Genomic DNA, 25,847 nt, shown 5'->3' on the forward strand with positions numbered 1-25,847 from the left:
TATTTACCATCGCCTGCAGTGTGAACAGTATTTACCATCGCCTGCAGTGTGAACAGTATTTACCATCGCCTGCAGTGTGAACAGTATTTACCTGGAGGAGGTCGCCAGGGCGATGACCAGCGCCTGCAGCAGACCCCTGATGAAGCTGAACGGGTTCTTCTTGGTCAACAGGAAGTAGAAGAGCGGCAGCAGCACCAGGCCGTGGACGAACAGGCCAGCCAGGACGGTGATGGTGTACCAGCCCAGCTTCTGACCCAGAGTACTGGGGTCCTGCATGTCCAGGATCTTACCGGCCACCAGGAAGATGATACCGAAGGGGAAGTACCTGAGGAGAGAGGAGAGGAACTACGTTAACCCATTTAGAATTGAGGACGATTCCACAAATGCCTTCTAAATCCTGACAGTTTTCTCAAATGTTTCTATGTCAGTGGTTCTCAAACATTTTCATTTCAGGCCAAAAATATCTGTAATTGACCCCCATCTCAAAATATGTAGTTCCAGCAGACCTACAAGCTCGTAGAGATCTGCTATTTTTCAATAGCTAAAGCATAACATAATGTTTAAAACACCAAAAGGGGTTCCCGCCCTTAATGTAATTAGTTCTGACCCAGAGTACTGGGGTCCTGCATCTTAACCCATTTAGACATGTAAGTACAGTACAGTACAGTACAGTACAGTACAGTACAGTACAGTACAGTACAGGACAGGATAGGACAGGACAGTACAGTACAGTACAGTACAGTACAGTACAGTACAGTACAGTACAGGACAGGACAGGACAGTACAGTACAGGACAGGACAGGACAGGACAGTACAGTACAGTACAGTACAGTACAGTACAGTACAGTACAGTACAGTACAGTACAGGACAGGACAGTACAGTACAGTACAGTACAGTACAGTACAGTACAGTACAGTACAGTACAGTGCAGTGCAGTGCAGTGCAGGGCAGGGCAGGGCAGGGCAGGGCAGGGCAGGGCAGGGCAGCGCAGCGCAGCGCAGTACATGCACACGTTTTGCCCCCCCGCCCCCTCCCCATAGGGTCATCTAATCCCAGCGCGTTCCTCACTGTGGGCGGGGCTGTAAGTCTGTAAGTCCATTAGAGTTAGTTAGCAGAGAGGAAGGAAGGAAGGACGGAAGGCCCACTTCCTGAGCACAGAGAAGGTCAACCTCACAGAGCACAATAACAACTTATACAGCCTCACTATGAAATAGGTCACGACGGTAGTCATGCGTTTTCCCGTATGTGTGTGTGTGTGTGTGTGTGTGTGTGTGTGTGTGTGTGTGTGTGTGTGTGTGTGTGTGTGTGTGTGTGTGTGTGTGTGTGTGTGTGTGTGCGTGCGCGTCCGTCCGTCCGTCCGTCCGTCCGTCCGTCCGTCCGTTCCCAGCTAATCTCCGGCACCGTTAACTCGGTCGACGCCACATTTTGCACACACTCTCCTCTCGCTGTAACAGGCCGTCCACAACGGCCACCGACTAAACCGACTTTTGAAAAACACATATTTTTATTTTACTCCTCCAGATTCGGTCCAAAAATCCCGCAAATCGTTTCACAGTATCTCTATAGTCATGTGCTCAAGACGGATCTGTCCGATATTTCATATTCCATCCTGATTGGCTATAACATTGGCTTTCAAAGATTGCAGGATTGGCCCGTTTTGAACAAAAAGCCTCAAATCATGAACGCAGCGTGCAATTTAAGTGAAATCTTTCACACAATTTCCTACTAGGCTGAGGAATATATCCCACCCTTTTCACATTGGCCTGTTATTATAGCGCCACCAACAGGTGGATTTTTGCAGAACACATTTTTGGAACAAAATGCCTCAAATCATCCAATTGCCATCCAAGGAGAATAAGAAAAATAAATGGCACCCTTTTTACATTGGCCTATTATAGCGCCACCAGGAGGCCACAACCTGACCTGCCCTGGTGGAGACCTGTCCTATTATAGCGCCACCAGGAGGCCACAACCTGACCTGCCCTGGTGGAGACCTGTCCTATTATAGCGCCACCAGGAGGCCACAACCTGACCTGCCCTGGTGGAGACCTGTCCTATTATAGCGCCACCAGGAGGCCACAACCTGACCTGCCCTGGTGGAGACCTGTCCTATTATAGCGCCACCAGGAGGCCACAACCTGACCTGCCCTGGTGGAGACCTGTCCTATTATAGCGCCACCAGGAGGCCACAACCTGACCTGCCCTGGTGGAGACCTGTCCTATTATAGCGCCACCAGGAGGCCACAACCTGACCTGCCCTGGTGGAGACCTGTCCTATTATAGCGCCACCAGGAGGCCACAACCTGGCCTGCCCTGGTGGAGACCTGTCCTATTAAAGCGCCACCAGGAGGCCACAACCTGACCTGCCCTGGTGGAGACCTGTCCTATTATAGCACCACCAGGAGGCCACAACCTGACCTGCCCTGGTGGAGACCTGTCCTATTATAGCGCCACCAGGAGGCCACAACCTGACCTGCCCTGGTGGAGACCTGTCCTATTATAGCGCCACCAGGAGGCCACAACCTGACATCGCCTGGTGGAGACCTGTCCTATTATAGCGCCACCAGGAGGCCACAACCTGACCTGCCCTGGTGGAGACCTGTCCTATTATAGCGCCACCAGGAGGCCACAACCTGACCTGCCCTGGTGGAGACCTGTGCTCCAAGGGGCACTTTATCTAGTTCCTTCTGTTGTTTTCTTGCTTTTCATCCATCATGTTGCATTTAATCAGGTTTATTTTTAATCTTGATTAAAAGTGCCCGTGTGTAAACCCAGCTGTTGTCCCATGAGGAGTGGACTGAGATCCAGGGGCAGTCCTGCTAATCACGGCGTGCTAGGCGAGAGGGAGGGAGGGTGCATGGTCCCTAGACGAGAGGGAGGGAGGGTGCATGGTCCCTAGGCGAGAGGGAGGGAGGGTGCATGGTCCCTAGGCGAGAGGGAGGGAGGGTGCATGGTCCTTAGGCGAGATGGAGGGAGGGTGCATGATCCCGATACTCACCAGACTGAAGGAGGACTCAGTCTGGTGGTCCAGACTGATGGAGGACTCAGTCTGGTGGTCCAGACTGGTGGTCCAGACTGATGGAGGACTCAGTCTGGTGGTCCAGACTGGTGGTCCAGACTGAAGGAGGACTCAGTCTGGTGGTCCAGACTGAAGGAGGACCCAGTCTGGTGGTCCAGACTGAATGAGGACTCAGTCTGGTGGTCCAGACTGAAGGAGGACTCAGTCTGGTGGTCCAGACTGATGGAGGACTCAGTCTGGTGGTCCAGACTGAAAGAGGACTCAGTCTGGTGGTCCAGACTGAATGAGGACTCAGTCTGGTGGTCCAGACTGAATGAGGACTCAGTCTGGTGGTCCAGACTGAAGGAGGACCCAGTCTGGTGGTCCAGACTGAAGGAGGACTGTTTGGTGGTCCAGACTGAAGGAGGACTCAGTCTGGTGGTCCAGACTGAAGGAGGACCCAGTCTGGTGGTCCAGACTGAAGGAGGACCCAGTCTGGTGGTCCAGACTGAAGGAGGACCCAGTCTGGTGGTCCAGACTGAAGGAGGGGGTCTGGTGGTCCAGACTGAAGGAGGGGGTCTGGTGGTCCAGACTGAAGGAGGACTCAGTCTGGTGGTCCAGACTGAAGGAGGACTCAGTCTGGTGGTCCAGACTGAAGGAAGGGGTCTGGTGGTCCAGACTGAAGGAGGACCCAGTCTGGTGGTCCAGACTGAATGAGGACCCAGTCTGGTGGTCCAGACTGAAGGAGGGGGTCTGGTGGTCCAGACTGAAGGAGGGGGTCTGGTGGTCCAGACTGAAGGAGGGGGTCTGGTGGTCCAGACTGAAGGAGGGGGTCTGGTGGTCCAGACTGAAGGAGGGGGTCTGGTGGTCCAGACTGAAGGAGGGGGTCTGGTGGTCCAGACTGAAGGAGGGGGTCTGGTGGTCCAGGTACTCACCAGACTGCAGCGTTGATGATCTTCATCACACACTCGTTGACGCACTGGCACACGTTGACCAATGGGAGGCCTCGCTCGCCCATTCTGCCCAGCAACAGACCTGTAGAGGGAACGAGTTGTTGTTGTAATCCAAGCCAGACTCATCAGATCCTCATCGTGTTCTTGTTTCTGATGAGGACCCTCATCAAAAAAGTGTGTCTAAGCACAACATACTAAACAAGGCACCAAGCCTGCACATCGGGAGCAATTAGGGGTTCAGAGTCTTTCTCAAGTGGGTCGCACACACCAGGACTTCAGTTCAAATTGTTTATTTCATATTTGAACTGGGACAAACGTTTGGGCTATCCAGCCTTCATCAGTGTGATGAAGGCTGGATCACACTGATGAAGGCTGGATAGCCCAAACGTTTGTCCCAGTTCAAATAAGAAATAGACAATTTGAACTGAAGTCTTGGTGTCTGCAGCAACCCACTACCGTTATTTTGATATGTTTTGAACGGGTAGCGCCACCTACAGTCAGAGCGCGGTGGTCACTTTGACACTAACTCAAGGACACTTCGACACTAACTCTGGGGGAGCCCACAGGGTTCGAACTGGGATACTACTACTACTAATACTACTACTACTACTACTACTACTACTACTACTACTACTACTACTACCACATATACTACTACTACTACCACATCTACTGCTACTACTGCTACTACTACTACTACTACTACTACTACTACTACCACATATACTACTACTACTACCACATCTACTGCTACTACTGCTACTACTACTACTACTACTACTACTACTACCACATATACTACTACTACTACCACATCTACTGCTACTACTGCTACTACTACTACTACTACCACATATACTACTACTACTACCACATCTACTGCTACTACTACTACTACTACTACTACTACTACTACTACTACTACTACTACCACATCTACTACTACTACTGCTACTACTACTACTACTACCACATCTACTACTACTACCACATCTACTGCTACTACTACTACTACTACTACTACTACTACTACTACTACTACTACTACTACTACTACTACCACATCTACTACTACTACTGCTACTACTACTACTACTACTACCACATCTACTACTACTACTACTACTACCACATCTACTGCTACTACTACTACTGCTACTACTACTACCACATCTACTACTACTACCACATCTACTGCTACTACTACTACTACTACTACTACTACTACTACCACATCTACTGCTACTACTACTACTACTACCACATCTACTGCTACTACTGCTACTGCTACTACTACTACTACTACCACATCTACTACTACTACTACTACTACTACTACTACTACTACTACTACCACCACATCTACTGCTATTACTACTACTGCTACTGCTACTACTACTACTACTACCACATCTACTGCTACTACTACTACTGCTACTACTACTACCACATCTACTACTACTACTACTACTACTACTGCTACTACTACTACCACATCTACTACTACTACTACTGCTACTACTACTACTACTACTACTACTACTACCACATATACTACTACTACTACCACATCTACTGCTACTACTGCTACTACTACTACTACTACCACATATACTACTACTACTACCACATCTACTGCTACTACTACTACTACTACTACTACTACTACTACTACTACTACTACTACCACATCTACTACTACTACTGCTACTACTACTACTACTACCACATCTACTACTACTACCACATCTACTGCTACTACTACTACTACTACTACTACTACTACTACTACTACTACTACTACTACTACTACTACCACATCTACTACTACTACTGCTACTACTACTACTACTACTACCACATCTACTACTACTACTACTACTACCACATCTACTGCTACTACTACTACTGCTACTACTACTACCACATCTACTACTACTACCACATCTACTGCTACTACTACTACTACTACTACTACTACTACTACCACATCTACTGCTACTACTACTACTACTACCACATCTACTGCTACTACTGCTACTGCTACTACTACTACTACTACCACATCTACTACTACTACTACTACTACTACTACTACTACTACTACTACCACCACATCTACTGCTATTACTACTACTGCTACTGCTACTACTACTACTACTACCACATCTACTGCTACTACTACTACTACTACTACTACTACCACATCTACTACTACTACTACTACTACTACTACTACTACTACTACCACATCTACTGCTACTACTAGTAGGCCTACTAATAATAATAATAATCCTACCCATGGTAGCAGAGAAGATCACGATCCCCAGGACGTTCATCTGCTGACTGGTCCCGGGGCTGGTCTTGTAGAGGATCTCGGGGGGCGGGGTCAGCTCCAGGTACACGGTGCGACCGTTGGGGTCGTTGTCGTCGGGGACGATGTACACGAAGTTGGGCGTAATGGTTTTGGCGTTGACTTTGAGGATAGGAACCAGGTCTGTTTTATACTGTTAGAAACACAGAACCAGGTCTGTTTTATACTGTTAGAAACACAGAACCAGGTCTGTTTTATACTGGTAGAAACACAGAACCAGGTCTGTTTTATACTGTTAGAAACACAGAACCAGGTCTGTTTTATACTGTTAGAAACACAGAACCAGGTCTGTTTTATACTGTTAGAAACACAGAACCAGGTCTGTTTTATACTGTTAGAAACACAGAACCAGGTCTGTTTTATACTGTTAGAAACACAGAACCAGGTCTGTTTTATACTGTTAGAAACACAGAACCAGGTCTGTTTTATACTGTTAGAAACACAGAACCAGGTCTGTTTTATACTGTTAGAAACACAGAACCAGGTCTGTTTTATACTGTTAGAAACACAGAACCAGGTCTGTTTTATACTGTTAGAAACACAGAACCAGGTCTGTTTTATACTGTTAGAAACACAGAACCAGGTCTGTTTTATACTGTTAGAAACACAGAACCAGGTCTGTTTTATACTGTTAGAAACACAGAACCAGGTCTGTTTTATACTGTTAGAAACACAGAACCAGGTCTGTTTTATACTGTTAGAAACACAGAACCAGGTCTGTTTTATACTGTTAGAAACACAGAACCAGGTCTGTTTTATACTGTTAGAAACACAGAACCAGGTCTGTTTTATACTGTTAGAAACACAGAACCAGGTCTGTTTTATACTGTTAGAAACACAGAACCAGGTCTGTTTTATACTGTTAGAAACACAGAACCAGGTCTGTTTTATACTGTTAGAAACACAGAACCAGGTCTGTTTTATACTGTTAGAAACACAGAACCAGGTCTGTTTTATACTGTTAGAAACACAGAACCAGGTCTGTTTTATACTGCTAGAAACACAGAACCAGGTCTGTTTTATACTGTTAGAAACACAGAACCAGGTCTGTTTTATACTGTTAGAAACACAGAACCAGGTCTGTTTTATACTGTTAGAAACACAGAACCAGGTCTGTTTTATACTGTTAGAAACACAGAACCAGGTCTGTTTTATACTGTTAGAAACACAGAACCAGGTCTGTTTTATACTGTTAGAAACACAGAACCAGGTCTGTTTTATACTGTTAGAAACACAGAACCAGGTCTGTTTTATACTGTTAGAAACACAGAACCAGGTCTGTTTTATACTGTTAGAAACACAGAACCAGGTCTGTTTTATACTGTTAGAAACACAGAACCAGGTCTGTTTTATACTGTTAGAAACACAGAACCAGGTCTGTTTTATACTGTTAGAAACACAGAACCAGGTCTGTTTTATACTGTTAGAAACACAGAACCAGGTCTGTTTTATACTGCTAGAAACACAGAACCAGGTCTGTTTTATACTGTTAGAAACACAGAACCAGGTCTGTTTTATACTGTTAGAAACACAGAACCAGGTCTGTTTTATACTGTTAGAAACACAGAACCAGGTCTGTTTTATACTGCTAGAAACAGAGACTTTGAGGACGGGAACCAAGCATTATGTTATACTTTAGCTATTGAAAAACAGCAGATCTACAAGCTCTAGACGTGCCATAGACGTACATAGAGAATGAGTTAATAGTGGTTTATGATAGATCTCCCTCGTAATGCAACCTACATTAGCATTTGGTTGCTATAGCTAGCTGTACACAAAACGTGTTGCCCTGCCCAAGATGGCCGCTTGGCCAAGATGGCCGCTTGGCCAAGATGGCCGCTCCATAGAGTCCTGTAATGGAGGCTATCTTTAGCTGATTGAACAGAACACTGATGTTAGGAGCTCAATATAACAAATCCACACTAACTCAAAACAAATGTTGGGCTACACTGGATAGCAACCCAGACCTAAATCATACGATGGTGAAGAGCGCAATCTAACTTAATTCAGTAAGGTAGTATTAAGGTAGTATTAAGGTAGTGTTAAGGTAGCATTGTGAGCTTACCTGCTGGAATGTAGCTTCTATCAGATTGGATGGAATCATGTTCCTATGGAAAGAATTATGAAAGAAAAGATGTTACTGTGGGCAGTTCAGAAACCTGTCTACCAGTGACATCATCAATGCATTTTGTTTAACTTTATCAACTTAAATACAAATATATTCGACATAAAAAACCAAATATAGACTGAAGTAATCAAGAAGGTTACGTTTGCATGTTTGGAATTGTAAAACAGCTTAAATCAATACTATATCAGTATTCTGATATTAAACTGTGGGCCACATGTGGCTTTTGCACAGATGAACTGAATTATGATAGCATGATTTCATCTTTTGCAGTGTTTTTAGGTAGACTATGAAGTACTTATTTATTCAAGGATTGAATCCCCCTGTATTATCTGTGTTCTTATTTGTCTATGGTCTTAATGCTGACTCTGTCTATGGTCTTAATGCTGACTCTGTCAATGGTCTTAATGCTGACTCTGTCAATGGTCTTAATGCTGACTCTGTCTATGGTCTTAATGCTGACTCTGTCTATGGTCTTAATGCTGACTCTGTCTATGGTCTTAATGCTGACTCTGTCTATGGTCTTAATGCTGACTCTGTCTATGGTCTTAATGCTGACTCTGGCAGCTGAGCTCCAACATTTCCTGTGCACTAAGTGCAAATGGCAAATAAAAAAACATGGATGCACCTGGGACGTATCCTCAGTGATGTATCCTGAGGTCATCAGGGTTTCGGGTCTCCCAACCTCATACCCCTCACTGACCCAGCCGGGGTGATCAAGTCCCGACTTAAGTCCCAGTAGCTACCCTCGATCAGTCCCATTAGGGAAAAACCAGGGCCACACAATCTGTTCCTCCCGAACTACTCTGCCGGGACTGGGAGACACTATTCTGGCTTGTGGAAGGACTAGGCTCTGTGGGTTGCCTCCTGACCGGGCCCCTCCTACGTCTCACCAGGTCCACTCCTGCTCTCACCAGGCCCAGGACCTGTGTTGCACCAGACTCCCAGCACCAGGCACTTCATTCAGGAGTGGTGGATTCTCGAGCCGCAGTGGTTCTGCAGGCTCCACCTGGCCCACGGTGGTACTGCAGACTCCGCGTGTGGCTTGAATGGCCCTCCTAAAGGCCTCACCGTGGGTTGGCTGGGCTTCCTCCTCAAGTCTATTCTATTGTATTGTATTTAACACCACAGTTGACCGCCACAAGCCGACACGGGATCAACGTGACGCATCACACCTCTCTGATCTACTGATCCAATGAGATCCGTGAAACACGAGACCTCTAAACCAATGAGATCCGTGAGACACGAGACCTCTAAAAATACACTAATCACCTGATCAGCCTGATTAGCAGACTGTGTGTGGGTGTGTGCGCATGTGTGTTTGTGTGTGCATGTGTGTTTGTGTGTGTGTGTGTGTGTGTGCATTTGTGTGTGTGTATATTTAAGTGTGTATCAGACCTGATGAGGTCGAGCAGTCAGTGCGTGCGTGCGTTGCGTTGCGTGCGTACCTAATCAGGTCCAGCAGGGCGTCAGCGGACGTCATCACAGGCCCTCCTCCCAGACGGTTTCCGTCAGACTCGGAGCCGACGCCCGGCCTGATGACGATGACGAGGAAGATGCCGACGCACACGGCGATGAAGGTGGTCCACAGGTAGTAGGTGACGGTGAGGACCCCCATGCGGCAGCACGCCTTGGACTCCATGGACGACAGACCTGACATCAGACTGAATGACACAGACACACAGACACATGACTCCATGGACGACAGACCTGACATCAGACTGAATGACACAGACACACAGACACATGACCCCATGGACGACAGACCTAACATCAGACTGAATGACACAGACACACAGACACATGACTCCATGGACGACAGGCCTGACATTAAACTGAATGACACAGACACACGACTCCATGGACGACAGACCTGACATTAAACTGAATGACACAGACACACAGACACATGACTCCATGGACGACAGACCTGACATCAGACTGAATGACACAGACACACAGACACATGACTCCATGGACGACAGACCTGACATCAGACTGAATGACACAGACACACAGACACACGACTCCATGGACGACAGACCTGACATTAAACTGAATGACACAGACACACAGACACATGACCCCATGGACGACAGACCTGACATCAGACTGAATGACACAGACACACAGACACATGACTCCATGGACGACAGGCCTGACATTAAACTGAATGACACAGACACACGACTCCATGGACGACAGACCTGACATTAAACTGAATGACACAGACACACAGACACATGACTCCATGGACGACAGACCTGACATCAGACTGAATGACACAGACACACAGACACATGACTCCATGGACGACAGACCTGACATCAGACTGAATGACACAGACACACAGACACACGACTCCATGGACGACAGACCTGACATTAAACTGAATGACACAGACACACAGACACATGACCCCATGGACGACAGACCTGACATCAGACTGAATGACACAGACACACGACTCCATGGACGACAGGCCTGACATTAAACTGCATGTACACGATTTGTGTTAACAATATTAAATAATATAAATAACGGTAATGGGTCGCACTAAAGACTGCATTTCAGTCATTTATTCTTGCATTTTGGACAGGAAACGTTTCGGCTACCCAGCCTTCATCAGTAAGGTACTGTACTGACTATTTTGGGCTTTAGTTAGTAGGAAGTACTTGAAGGTAAAAATAATTACTATAATGGTATTAATAATAATATTAATATGTATATGATCCACTGTGTCTTTGGAGAGATTCAGAATGATACGTGATGTCACATACAGGAAGTGACATCATACCTGGACGTGATGAGAGGCAGGATGAGCATCTTCAACATCCTCATCAACAGTTCTCCAGGAAACGAGAAGTAGATCTTAGCCTAGAGACAGGAAACAGGAAGTAGATATTAGCCTAGAGACAGGAAACAGGAAGTAGATATTAGCCTAGATACAGGAAACAGGAAGTAGATCTTAGCCTAGAGACAGGAAACAGGAAGTATATATTAGCCTAGAGACAGGAAACAGGAAGTAGATCTTAGCCTAGAGACAGGAAACAGGAAGTATATATTAGCCTGGAGACAGGAAACAGGAAGTATATCTTAGCCTAGAGACAGGAAACAGGAAGTAGATATTAGCCTGGAGACAGGAAACAGGAAGTAGATCTTAGCCTGGAGAGAGGCAACCGTAAGTAGATCTTAGCATAGAGACAGTAAACAGGAAGTAGATAGTAGGCCGGAGACAGTTCACAGTGACAGACCACACCTCGGCCCCTTTTCCACCGGTTGGTTCCCAGTGGGAACCGGTTCAGTTCTTTTCCACCGGTTGGTTCCCAATGGGAACCGGTTCAGTTATTTTCCACGGCAACCAACCAAACAACCAAACAAAACAGCATGTTCCCATCGTGTGGTTTCTATGGCAACCAGAGAAAACAACATGTTCCCATCGTCTGGTTTCTATGGCAACCAGAGAAAACAACATGTTCCCATCGTGTGGTTTCTATGGCAACCAGAGAAAACAACATGTTCCCATCGTGTGGTTTCTATGGCAACCAGAGAAAACAACATGTTCCCATCGTCTGGTTTCTATGGCAACCAGAGAAAACAACATGTTCCCATCATGTGGTTTCTATGGCAACCAGAGAAAACAACATGTTCCCATCATGTGGTTTCTATGGCAACCGGAGAAAACAGCATGTTCCCATCGTGTGGTTTCTATGGCAACCAGAGAAAACAGCATGTTTCCATCATGTGGTTTCTATGGAAACCAGACAAAACAGCATGTTCCCATCATGTGGTTTCTATGGCAACCAGAGAAAACAGCATGTTCCCATCATGTGGTTTCTATGGAAACCAGAGAAAACAGCATGTTCCCATCATGTGGTTTCTATGGCAACCAGAGAAAACAACATGTTCCCATCATGTGGTTTCTATGGCAACCAGAGAAAACAGCATGTTCCCATCATGTGGTTTCTATGGCAACCAGAGAAAACAGCATGTTCCCATCATGTGGTTTCTATGGCAACCAGAGGAAACAGCATGTTCCCATCATGTGGTTTCTATGGCAACCAGAGAAAACAGCATGTTCCCATCATGTGGTTTCTATGGCAACCAGAGAAAACAGCATGTTCCCATCATGTGGTTTCTATGGCAACCAGAGAAAACAGCATGTTCCCATCGTGTGGTTTCTATGGCAACCAGAGAAAACAGCATGTTCCCATCATGTGGTTTCTATGGCAACCAGAGAAAACAGCATGTTCCCATCATGTGGTTTCTATGGCAACCAGAGAAAACAGCATGTTCCCATCATGTGGTTTCTATGGCAACCAGAGAAAACAACATGTTCCCATCATGTGGTTTCTATGGCAACCAGAGAAAACAGCATGTTCCCGTCATGTGGTTTCTATGGCAACCAGAGAAAACAGCATGTTCCCATCATGTGGTTTCTATGTCAACCAGAGAAAACAGCATGTTCCCATCATGTGGTTTCTATGGCAACCAGAGAAAACAGCATGTTCCCATCATGTGGTTTCTATGGCAACCAGAGAAAACAGCATGTTCCCATCATGTGGTTTCTATGGAAACCAGAGAAAACAGCATGTTCCCATCATGTGGTTTCTATGGCAACCAGAGAAAACAGCATGTTCCCATCATGTGGTTTCTATGGCAACCAGAGAAAACAACATGTTCCCATCATGTGGTTTCTATGGCAACCAGAGAAAACAACATGTTCCCATCATGTGGTTTCTATGGCAACCAGAGAAAACAACATGTTCCCATCATGTGGTTTCTATGGCAACCAGAGAAAACAGCATGTTCCCATCATGTGGTTTCTATGGCAACCAGAGAAAACAGCATGTTCCCATCATGTGGTTTCTATGGCAACCAGAGGAAACAGCATGTTCCCATCATGTGGTTTCTATGGCAACCAGAGAAAACAGCATGTTCCCATCATGTGGTTTCTATGGCAACCAGAGAAAACAGCATGTTCCCATCATGTGGTTTCTATGGCAACCAGAGAAAACAGCATGGTCCCATCGTGTGGTTTCTATGGCAACCAGAGAAAACAGCATGTTCCCATCGTGTGGTTTCTATGGCAACCAGAGAAAACAGCATGTTCCCATCATGTGGTTTCTATGGCAACCAGAGAAAACAGCATGTTCCCATCATGTGGTTTCTATGTCAACCAGAGAAAACAGCATGTTCCCATCATGTGGTTTCTATGGCAACCAGAGAAAACAGCATGTTCCCATCATGTGGTTTCTATGGCAACCAGAGAAAACAGCATGTTCCCATCATGTGGTTTCTATGGCAACCAGAGAAAACAGCATGTTCCCATCATGTGGTTTCTATGGCAACCAGAGAAAACAACATGTTCCCATCATGTGGTTTCTATGGCAACCAGAGAAAACAGCATGTTCCCATCATGTGGTTTCTATGGCAACCAGAGAAAACAGCATGTTCCCATCATGTGGTTTCTATGGCAACCAGAGAAAACAACATGTTCCCATCATGTGGTTTCTATGGCAACCAGAGAAAACAGCATGTTCCCATCATGTGGTTTCTATGGCAACCAGAGAAAACAACATGTTCCCATCATGTGGTTTCTATGGCAACCAGAGAAAACAGCATGTTCCCATCATGTGGTTTCTATGGCAACCAGAGAAAACAGCATGTTCCCATCGTGTGGTTTCTATGGCAACCAGAGAAAACAGCATGTTCCCATCATGTGGTTTCTATGGCAACCAGAGAAAACAGCATGTTCCCATCATGTGGTTTCTATGGCAACCAGAGAAAACAGCATGTTCCCATCATGTGGTTTCTATGGCAACCAGAGAAAACAGCATGTTCCCATCATGTGGTTTCTATGGCAACCAGAGAAAACAGCATGTTCCCATCATATGGTTTCTATGGCAACCAGAGAAAACAGCATGTTCCCATCATGTGGTTTCTATGGCAACCAGAGAAAACAGCATGTTCCCATCATGTGGTTTCTATGGCAACCAGAGAAAACAGCATGTTCCCATCATGTGGTTTCTATGGCAACCAGAGAAAACAACATGTTCCCATCATATGGTTTCTATGGCAACCAGAGAAAACAGCATGTTCCCATCATGTGGTTTCTATGGCAACCAGAGAAAACAGCATGTTCCCATCATGTGGTTTCTATGGCAACCAGAGAAAACAGCATGTTCCCATCATATGGTTTCTATGGCAACCAGAGAAAACAGCATGTTCCCATCATGTGGTTTCTATGGCAACCAGAGAAAACAGCATGTTCCCATCATGTGGTTTCTATGGCAACCAGAGAAAACAGCATGTTCCCATCATGTGGTTTCTATGGCAACCAGAGAAAACAGCATGTTCCCATCGTGTGGTTTCTATGGAAACCAGAGAAACAAATAACACAGTGTGTGTGTGTGTGTGTGTGTACGCGTGCGTGCGTGCATGCATGCAATATTCTCCAGTGCTTGCTCCAAGCCCGCCCTGCCCCTCTAGACCAGAAAGCACGCTGGCTGAGCCAGGCTAGGTATATATAGGTAGGTAGATGTAAGTAGATAGATAGATAGATAGATAGATAGATAGATAGATAGATAGATAGATAGATAGGTAGGTAGGTAGGTAGGTAGGTAGGTAGGTAGGTAGATAGATAGATAGAGGTAGATAGAGGTAGGTAGGTAGGTAGGTAGGTAGGTAGGTAGGTAGGTAGGTAGGTAGGTAGGTAGGTAGGTAGGTAGGTAGGTAGGTAGGTAGGTAGGTAGGTAGGTAGGTAGGTAGGTAGGTAGGTAGGTAGATAGATAGATAGATAGATAGATAGATAGATAGATAGATAGATAGATAGATAGATAGATAGATAGATAGATAGATAGATAGATAGATAGATAGATAGATAGATGTAGATAGATAGATAGATAGATAGATAGATAGATAGATAGATAGATAGATAGATAGATAGATAGATAGATAGATAGATAGATAGATAGATAGATAGATAGATAGATAGATAGATGTAGGTAGATAGATAGATAGATAGATAGATAGATAGATAGATAGATAGATAGATAGATAGATAGATAGGTAGATAGGTAGATAGGTAGATAGATAGATAGGTAGGTATACCTGTATGGATAGTTTGCTGCCTCGTAGCATGAATCCCAGCACACAGCCCGTCATCACAGCGATCACAGACAGCGTCAGAAGGCCATTGCGTTTACAGAAGTTCTTCAGGCCGTGTCTGAAGCCCCTGGTGTCCTTCAGGAAGTTCTGGAGGGACAAAAAGCATCCGTCATTCATCCATGTTTGATTCACCATCCATCGTCGCTTCATTCAGAGGTTCTCAACATTTTCAGACTCCCCCAACAGATTTGAACTGGGGAGCCCCACCCTGACTCCCCCAACAGATTTGAACTGGGGAGCCCCACCCTGACTCCCCCAACAGATTTGAACTGGGGACCCCCACCCTGACTCCCCCAACAGATTTGAACTGGGGAGCCCCACCCTGACTCCCCCAACAGATTTGAACTGGGGAGCCCCACCCTGACTCCCCCAACAGATTTGAACTGGGGAGCCCCACCCTGACTCCCCCAACAGATTTGAACTGGGGAGCCCCACCCTGACTCCCCCAACAGATTTGAACTGGGGAGCCCCATCCTGACAAGCATATATATTGTGAAAACAGCCGATCTACAAGCTTGCTTGTGAGCTTTTAGATCATTGATTACTTTTGATGCAGTTGATTTGTTTGTTTTTGGTATTAAAATATATTATTTAGGTATCCATAAAAGTCCCTAAATTGTCACTTCACTGTCATGTGGGGACCCCTGTGGACCCCCTGTGGACCCCTGTGGACCCCCTGTGGACACACGACCCACAGGTTGAGAAGCACTGGTTTAATTGATAAGCGGCATTGAACCTTCTACACTCTCAAGACCAGTTCAATTATAGTTAAACATCTGCATTAAAGTCTACACAATTAGATAATTGTTATTTTGATCAACGTTTGCCTGTTATCTCTCCTAATGGTACCGACATCATGTTATCTCTCCTAATGGTACCAACATCATGTTATCTCTCCTAATGGTACCAACATCATGTTATCTCTCCTAATAGTACCAACATCATGTTATATCTCTCCTAATGGTACCAACATCATGCTATCTCTCCTAATGGTACCAACACCATGTTATCTCTCCTAATGGTACCAACACCATGTTATCTCTCCTAATGGTACCAACATCATGTTATCTCTCCTAATGGTACCAACATCATGTTATCTCTCCTAATGGTACCAACACCATGTTATCTCTCCTAATGGTACCAACATCATGTTATCTCTCCTAATGGTACCAACACCATGGTATCTCTCCTAATGGTACCAACACCATGTTATCTCTCCTAATGGTACCAACACCATGGTATCTCTCCTAATGGTACCAACATCATGTTATCTCTCCTAATGGTACCAACACCATGGTATCTCTCCTAATGGTACCAACACCATGTTATCTCTCCTAATGGTACCAACACCATGTTATCTCTCCTAATGGTACCAACATCATGTTATCTCTCCTAATGGTACCAACACCATGTTATCTCTCCTAATGGTACCAACACCATGTTATCTCTCCTAATGGTACCAACATCATGTTATCTCTCCTAATGGTACCAACACCATGTTATCTCTCCTAATGGTACCAACATCATGTTATCTCTCCTAATGGTACCAACATCAATACAGCATGGAATTGTGGACAAAATATTCTTTAGTTTTGGGTCTGAGAGGCTAAATGTCATCTAATGGTGGTCCGTGGCTCAAATGGGTCTGAGGCTAAATGTCATCAAATGGTGGTCCGTGGCTCAAATGGGTCTGAGGCTAAATGTCATCACATGGTGGTCCGTGGCTCAAATGGGTCTGAGGCTAAATGTCATCAGATGGTGGTCCGTGGCTCAAATGGGTCTGAGGCTAAATGTCATCAAATGGTGGTTCCGTGGCTCAAATAAATAATGGACCTTGATATGAAAAAGGTTGAAAAACAATGTGGATTAATTTAGGGATGCACCGACATGGAAATTCTTTGGCAAAATAAATATCGTCCGGTAGCGATATGTGGCCGACACATCGCTGCACCCCTAGATGAATCATCACACGTTCCTCCTACCTTGAATCGACACATTCTAGACAGGAACCCCTCTTGGTGTTTTAAGCATCATGTTATACTTTAGCTATTCAGTATTTTAGCCGTGACGTGAGCGCCCCCTCCAGACATACTTCCGGGTCCTACTTTTGTGTCACTTTTGTGTCCCCATAGAGTTATACTATGACGCTCCGTCGGACTAAATCTGAGACGAAAACAACCACGAAAGTCTAATTTTACCGCTTTCCTCGCAACAACAAAGATGCTGCTCTCCCAAATCTGTCCGTCTGCCCCACACGGAATACTATCGCCAATTTATTTAATTGTGTCATCTAAATCCTCATTAATTGCAAACTAGATTCAACATACTCAAACCAGCACACATTCTAAATATGCCCCCGAGATATTGTACTGAGCAAATGGACTGTTACCATCTTCAATAATAATGGTAATAATAGTCTTTATTGTCTCCACATCATATATTTTCTTTGTATATATATGTATATACATTTTAACCCTAAATGGCTTCCTTTCTGAAAAATAACGTCATTGTAAAAAGATTCACGCGTTTAGATATTCTATTTACAATGAGATGCGGACCGGAGCTGGTGCCACTTGGACCCGGACTTAACATAGCACTACAAAATGACGTCTGACTTAAATACTGAATTGAAAAATAGCAGATCTACAAGCTCATAGCACGGCACCAAGTGAAAATGTGGCACAAATGTTTGAATATATATTCTTTCAGAGCGAACGTTTTTAACTGAAATCTTTGCTTCTGGGGGGGTCCCTAGAACAACATATTTCCAGATGGGGGTCGGCGGCCAATTACATATAATTTTGGGGGTCCTTGACATGAAAATGTTTGAGAACCACTGGCATAGACATGGGTTGTTCAGAAAACTGTCATGATTTAGAAGACATTTTGTAGAATCGTCCTCAGGTCTAAATGGCTCCTACCTTGAGCCTACAGATGAATCATCCCCTGTTCCTCCTACCTTGAACCTCTAGATCAATCATCCCCCGTTCCTCCTACCTTGAACCTCTAGATGAATCATCCCCTGTTCCTCCTACCTTGAACCTCTAGATGAATCATCCCACGTTCCTCCTACCTTGAACCTCTAGATGAATCACCCCCCGTTCCTCCTACCTTGAACCTCTAGATGAATCACCCCCTGTTCCTCCTACCTTGAACCTCTGGATGAATCATCCCCCGTTCCTCCTACCTTGAACCTCTAGATGAATCATCCCCCGTTCCTCCTACCTTGAACCTCTAGGTGAATCATCCCCCGTTCCTCCTACCTTGAACCTCTAGATGAATCATCCCCCGTTCCTCCTACCTTGAACCTCTAGATGAATCACCCCCCGTTCCTCCTACCTTGAACCTCTAGATGAATCATCCCCTGTTCCTCCTACCTTGAACCTCTAGATGAATCATCCCCCGTTCCTCCTACCTTGAACCTCTAGATGAATCATCCCCCGTTCCTCCTACCTTGAACCTCTAGATGAATCATCCCCCGTTCCTCCTACCTTGAACCTCTAGATGAATCATCCCCCGTTCCTCCTACCTTGAACCTCTAGATGAATCATCCCCCGTTCCTCCTACCTTGAACCTCTAGATGAATCACCCCACGTTCCTCCTACCTTGAACCTCTAGATGAATCATCCCCCGTTCCTCCTACCTTGAACCACTAGATGAATCATCCCCCGTTCCTCCTACCTTGAACCTCTAGATGAATCATCCCCCGTTCCTCCTACCTTGAACCTCTAGATGAATCATCCCCTGTTCCTCCTACCTTGAACCTCTAGATGAATCATCCCCCGTTCCTCCTACCTTGAACCTCTCCTCCACGGATGTCTTGCGTCGCTCCTCGGGGACAAACTGGGAGCTGTGGTTGGAGCGACACTCTTCCTCCACCGAGGGAAGCAGCAGCTCCTCCATGCCGGAGCCCAGACGCTCCCCAGGATTGGTTTGATATTAAATTAAAACTAAAAGCTAAAAGCTATAAAAACCAACAAAACTACTATAGCTGAGCACACATCTTAGCGGTTCACTAAGGCCATTAATTAATTAGGCCGTTAATGAATTAGGTCATTAATTAAGGCCAGAGAATGAGGTTTATCACGACGGCACTGAAGGAAGGAAGGTCCCTGTAGGACCCCGAGCCCTTTGACCTCACTTTGAGCAGAGCTGCACTTTGTGAGCATTCAGAAATAAAACATTTTTTCTTCTTCTTAAGTCTCTGTCGAAGGAGTCTTTCGGTTTCCAGTCTTTGAGTTCGTGCGGCGAGCGGTGAGTTTTCTTTTTCTTCTGCCAGTTTTTTTCCGGTATGTTTTTTGAGACCGCCACACCCCCCGCGGTCACAACCCGGATCAAAGCACGGAAGGTTCAATCTGGACTTCAGGCCTCGCGGTCAGGAGGAAGGACCGCAGTGACCGAGGAGGGAGACGGAAACACGCAGTCCTCCGCGGCGATGCCACGACCCCCGGCGGTTATGAGCCGAACGAAGACGAAATCAAAGTATAAACGCTTAACGAAACGCAAAGCGCTGCTGCTACCACGACGACCTTGGCCTCGCCTCCTAGAAGGGTCCAAGCTTGCGCCGCTCGTGCGTCTGCAGACTGAAGGAGAGCCTGGAGGAGGAAACGTGAGGAGCTGGAGGATTAGGAGGAGAACCGGGTCAGGTTAATTAGCCGGGGGGGAGGGGGAGGGGCCAGGGCCATGGGGCAGCACGCCTACACACACACACGCACACACACTTAGCGGACAGCTAAGAGGATTAGCGTGGGACACAGACCTGACGACATGCAGCAGGTGTTGCACATTCCTTGTCAGTGTCAACAGACTCTGTTCCACCTGGTTTGAGTTCCAGGCTGACCCTCACCTCGGAGGAGGGAAGGCCGGTCTGAGTTCCAGACTGACAACGTGTCTGAGTTCCAGGCTGACAACTTGTCTGAGTTCCAGGCTGACAACGTGTCTGAGTTCCAGGCTGACAACGTGTCTGAGTTCCAGGCTGACAACGTGTCTGAGTTCCAGGCTGACAACGTGTCTGAGTTCCAGGCTGACAACGTGTCTGAGTTCCAGGCTGACAACGTGTCTGAGTTCCAGGCTGACAACGTGTCTGAGTTCCAGGCTGACAGGTCGCCACGACTACTGAATTCATTAATTTTATTCCACAGCAGCCAGGATGTCTTTTATGGTCCACGCCCACTGAAAATATCCAATCTACAAGCTCACACCGTGCCGCAGTGCGCCACGTTGTGAGCTTGTAGATTGGATATTTTCAGTTAGTACTTACCGGTAAGATGAAAGACTATTTGGAGTTGTCAAACTAGCAACAGAATAGATTGATGCTTTGCCTTAGATTAGATTTGAGGTTAAAAAATAAAAACACTTGGTTTCAGTTGAAGGGTTCTAGTTTTTTGGCACTACCTTGATTTAGGTCCCGGACCCTCCCTCAATCAATCAATCAATCAATCAATCAATCAATCAATCAATCAATCAATCAATCCCCATTTAAATGCTGAAGGGACTATAATAACTAGGAGTTTAGTCTCGCCAGTTAGAATAGAAGATGCTGGGATGCCCGCTGGCCTAGTGGTCCAGGTGCAATAGAAGATGCTGGGTGCCCGCTGGCCTACTGGTCCAGTTAGAATAGAAGATGCTGGGGTGCCCGCTGGCCTAGTGGTCCAGTTAGAATAGAAGATGCTGGGTGCCCGCTGGCCTAGTGGTCCAGGTGCAATAGAAGATGCTGGGTGCCCGCTGGCCTAGTGGTCCAGTTAGAATAGAAGATGCTGGGTGCCCGCTGGCCTACTGGTCCAGTTAGAATAGAAGATGCTGGGGTGCCCGCTGGCCTAGTGGTCCAGTTAGAATAGAAGATGCTGGGGTGCCCGCTGGCCTACTGGTCCAGTTAGAATAGAAGATGCTGGGGTGCCCGCTGGCCTAGTGGTCCAGTTAGAATAGAAGATGCTGGGTGCCCGCTGGCCTAGTGGTCCAGTTAGAATAGAAGATGCTGGGTGCCCGCTGGCCTAGTGGTCCAGGTGCATCATGCCACATATAGGCTCTGGCCTGACAGCGCGTCGCGTGTTCGAGTCCCGTTCATGACCACCTTTGCTGCATGTCTCTCCCCTTATCTCTCTCTCTCTCTCTGTAACTATCAATAAAGGCAGAAAAGCCTAAAACAAATCTAAACTAGAAAAAGTGCCCTTCTGGGCACAGGTCTCCACCAGGAGGATAGGAGTGTGTGTGTGATGTTTGGCAAAATGTTTAGGAGCAATATAAACATATGTGTGTGTGTGTGTGTGTGTGTGTGTGTGTGTGTGTGTGTGTGTGTGTGTGTGTGTGTGTGTGTGAGAGACGTGGCTTGGCCTGTTGTAGCGCCACCATGAGGCTGATTTGAAAACTGTCAAGTGGCATTTCTTCCAAAGCCTAGTGGGAATATGCATGCACAGTTTCACCACAATCGGACGCTGCGTTGAGTAGCGATTTGTACAAAACGGGTACAAAGCGGGCTACTCCTGAAAAGTTTAGAAGCCAATCGTAGCCAATGAGGGTGGATTATGAGAAATCAAACAAACCCGTCTTGATCACATGACTATGGAGAGCATGTGTACCGATTTGCGTGAAATTTGGATAAAATCTGAAGGAGTAATATTAGAAAATGTGTTTTACATATGTCGGCCTCCTGGTGGCGCTATAAAGAGCAGTTGTGAAAAATTCCAGGCAAAGGGTTTTCCTTGGCCTCTAGGGAGTTTGCATACAAAGTTATTCACAGATCCGTGCAGTTAGAGGTAAAAACACTTTTCGGACAGTTATAGCGCCACCATGAGGCTGATTTGAAAACTGTCAAGTGGCATTTCTTCCTCGGCCTAGTGGGAATGTGCGTGCACAATTTCACGGAAATCACACAATGTGTTCATGATTTGCAGCATTTTGTTTGAAACTGAGCACTCCTGCGAACTTTGGAAGCCAATCTTAGCCAATCAGGATGGAGTCTGAGAAATCTGAAAGACCCGTTTTGTTGAATGGCTCTAGAGAGACTGTGTACCAATTTGCGTGATGTTTGGACAAAATCTGTAGGTGTACTGTCCAAAAACTTGTTTTGCACAAAGCGGCCTCCTGGTGGCGCTATAACAGGCCGTTCTGGAAATTTTGGGGCAGAGGTTCATCGTTGGCATCCAGGGAGTGTGTGTGCAAAATTTGGCATCGACCAGGTTAACGGTGCCGGAGATTAGCTGTTCACAGACGGACGGACGGACGGACACACGGACGGACGGACGGACGGACGGACGAGTGCAAAACATACTGTCTCCCCATGCCTTCGGCTAGGTGGAGACAATAAATAAAAATGAAATAAAAAAGGAATATAAGATGCTTATGTAGTGCTACAGTATATTGGATCTAAAATGAAGACGCCCAACATCGCGGGGAATTATTTGGGGTAATTCTGCTTCCAGTTTGTGGGTCGCGGATACATTCGATTTTTGTAGGCTTTTCTGCCTTTATTGTAGTATCAATAGAAAGTATTAACACAGAGGGCCAACTACTATTAATAAGCAGACGTGCAAAGATAAAAAATAAAATAGCGTTTCTTTGACCCTTTACTTCAGAATGAGACAACAAGGAACAAGGAACCCTGACTAATTACACTCTGGGAAATGCCGGTGAATACAGAACCTCACAGAACCTCAATGTGTCGCGGGCCGCAAAACATCCTTCCCCGGAACGCATTTAGCCCGCAGGCCGCACTTTGGACACCCCTGGTCTATGGGGTAACACCCCTGGTCTATGGGGAAACACCCCTGGTCTATGGGGAAACACCCCTGGTCTATGGGGGAAACACCCCTGGTCTATGGGGTAACACCCCTGGTCTATGGGGTAACACCCCTGGTCTATGGGGAAACACCCCTGGTCTATGGGGGAAACACCCCTGGTCTATGGGGTAACACCCCTGGTCTATGGGGAAACACCCCTGGTCTATGGGGTAACACCCCTGGTCTATGGGGAAACACCCCTGGTCTATGGGGTAACACCCCTGGTCTATGGGGGAAACACCCCTGGTCTATGGGGTAACACCCCTGGTCTATGGGGGAAACACCCCTGGTCTATGGGGGAAACACCCCTGGTCTATGGGGTAACACCCCTGGTCTATGGGGGAACCACCCCTGGTCTATGGGGAAACACCCCTGGTCTATGGGGTAACACCCCTGGTCTATTGGGAAAATAAATGGGGGCGGTACAGCGACACTATGGAAATCACAAAGATTAGTTTATCCACAATGAATGAGGTTGTCGACTGTAGAAGGCCTTTACAGTTTTAAGGTTTTATATTTAATCAAAGCTTCCAGGTCATAATGTACAGTACAGAGAATAAACCCAAACATAAACTTTATGATTATTCATGAAACACAACATGTTTTAGGGTCACCAGATCAAACACACAGATCAATATGTCGTCTAATAATATAAAATAATATTAATATTAATCACAGAGATTGTCAAACCGTTACCGACCCAACTTCATTAAACACTTCATCCACATATTGAATCTGATAAATGTAGGTAGTTAATTGGAACAGGTGTGTATTATAATAATAATCTGTATCATTCTCAAATATTTACAGCAGTGGTTCTCAAACTGTGGGTTGAGACCCTCCAGGGAGACCGGGGGGGGGGGGGGGGGGGGGGGTCAGAGCCTGAGAAGTTTGAGAACCATTGATTTACAAAACGCAGACCTTCCTCCTTCCTGACCAAACAGGTGAGTTCCTGCTATAGAACTTTTATATGACTTTATATAACTTTTACATAACTTAATACAATTTATTAATCTCGGCAGCGTTGCAAATGAGGGTGAACCTCAAGTGCTCTTTTCCAGAATAAATAAAGGTTTCAACTTTCAATCAATAACTTCATATATCTTTTATATAACTTAATATAACTTTTATATAACTTCATATAACTTCATATAACAGTCAGGGGTTCCCAACACCCTCTAGGGGGTGCGTGACATTCATGCATTCATTCAAACCTTTATTTAATCTCCAGAGACATTGAGGTTTCCCTCGTCAGATACAGTACAACATAATACAACATTTTCAAAGCTACACAACAGAACAGCAACATTTCCTCATGGTGTGATTCTAATACATGTTTAAGAACAGTCTGCAGTCTGCAGTCAGAGATTTAAATTGACCGTATGTGTTATGGGAGAACAGATCTTTAATTTAAGCTGTAGGTCGTTCCACGTGGTTGGGGCACTAAAAATATAGGCTGTTTTCATGAAAAGTGGTGGTTTTATGATGTTATTTAACACAAACGGCAAAATCCGGTAAAGCACTGTTGTAAGGAGATGTATAGAGCAGCTGTGGGAGGATACAGCAGCTGCGTGTGTCTCAGTGCACTGACACTCTGGGATTATTTGACATAATCATATTAAAAATCACACCCGTGTGAAGTGAGGGTCGCTAATATATTAAAGTCTAACGCATGTTGATTAGGTGATGTAATGGTGATGTAAAACAAACGGTGTCAACACAAACCTTAAACAATAAAGAGACAATATGACGTAATGAGGCACATTATGGCATACATTTTCCCTTCGTTGTCAACGGCGTTTACAAAACAAACATTGAACTAAAAACAAACATTAAACCTGTGTATAGGAGGGGCTAGCGCCCCTCAAAAATGTATCATTTTTGTCCACATCCAACGAGACTGAGCGTGGGGGGGGGGGGGGGGGGGGGGGGTGCACGGCCAAACAAAGGTTTAGGAACTACACAACTGCATATATCTAGATTTATATCACTTTATATGACTTCATAAAACCTTACATAACTTCATATATACCAGCGTCATACGGATTGATTACATCACACGTACATAAAAATCCCACACACTCCTATACTTGTGAGGACATTAAACAGTTAACGCCACACACTGCTATACTTGTGAGGACATTAATTAATCAGTAAATAACGCCACACACTGCTATACTTGTGAGGACATGAATTAATCAGTAAATAATGCCACACACTCCTATACTTGTGAGGACATTAATTAATCAGTAAATAACACCACACACTGCTATACTTGTGAGGACATTAATTAATCAGTTCAATAACGCCACACACTGCTATACTTGTGAGGACATTAATTAATCAGTTCAATAACGTCACACACTGCTATACTTGTGAGGACATTAATTAATCAGTTCAATAACGCCACACACTGCTATACTTGTGAGGACATTAATTAATCAGTTCAAT

General features: G+C 45.5%; 1 protein-coding gene across 1 annotated transcript in view; it reads right to left on the reverse strand.

Moving 5' to 3' along the window:
- LOC306927323 (excitatory amino acid transporter 5-like) overlaps positions 1-19,524 on the reverse strand; it is a gene marked incomplete at both ends in the record, with an annotated part of 36,235 nt that extends 16,711 nt beyond the window's left edge. Inside the window, 8 exons of the mRNA XM_079507036.1 lie at positions 92-325; positions 3,935-4,034; positions 6,252-6,459; positions 8,392-8,434; positions 9,900-10,115; positions 11,249-11,328; positions 15,565-15,708; positions 19,417-19,524. Of these exons, the coding sequence (XP_079363162.1) occupies positions 92-325; positions 3,935-4,034; positions 6,252-6,459; positions 8,392-8,434; positions 9,900-10,115; positions 11,249-11,328; positions 15,565-15,708; positions 19,417-19,524 (1,133 nt within the window). The remainder of the gene's footprint in view (positions 1-91; positions 326-3,934; positions 4,035-6,251; positions 6,460-8,391; positions 8,435-9,899; positions 10,116-11,248; positions 11,329-15,564; positions 15,709-19,416) is intronic.
- Between the last annotated feature and the right edge of the window lie 6,323 nt (positions 19,525-25,847).

The sequence above is a fragment of the Electrona antarctica genome (genome assembly GCF_951216825.1).
Source record: "Electrona antarctica genome assembly, chromosome: 7".
Classification (NCBI taxonomy): Eukaryota; Metazoa; Chordata; class Actinopteri; order Myctophiformes; family Myctophidae; genus Electrona; species Electrona antarctica.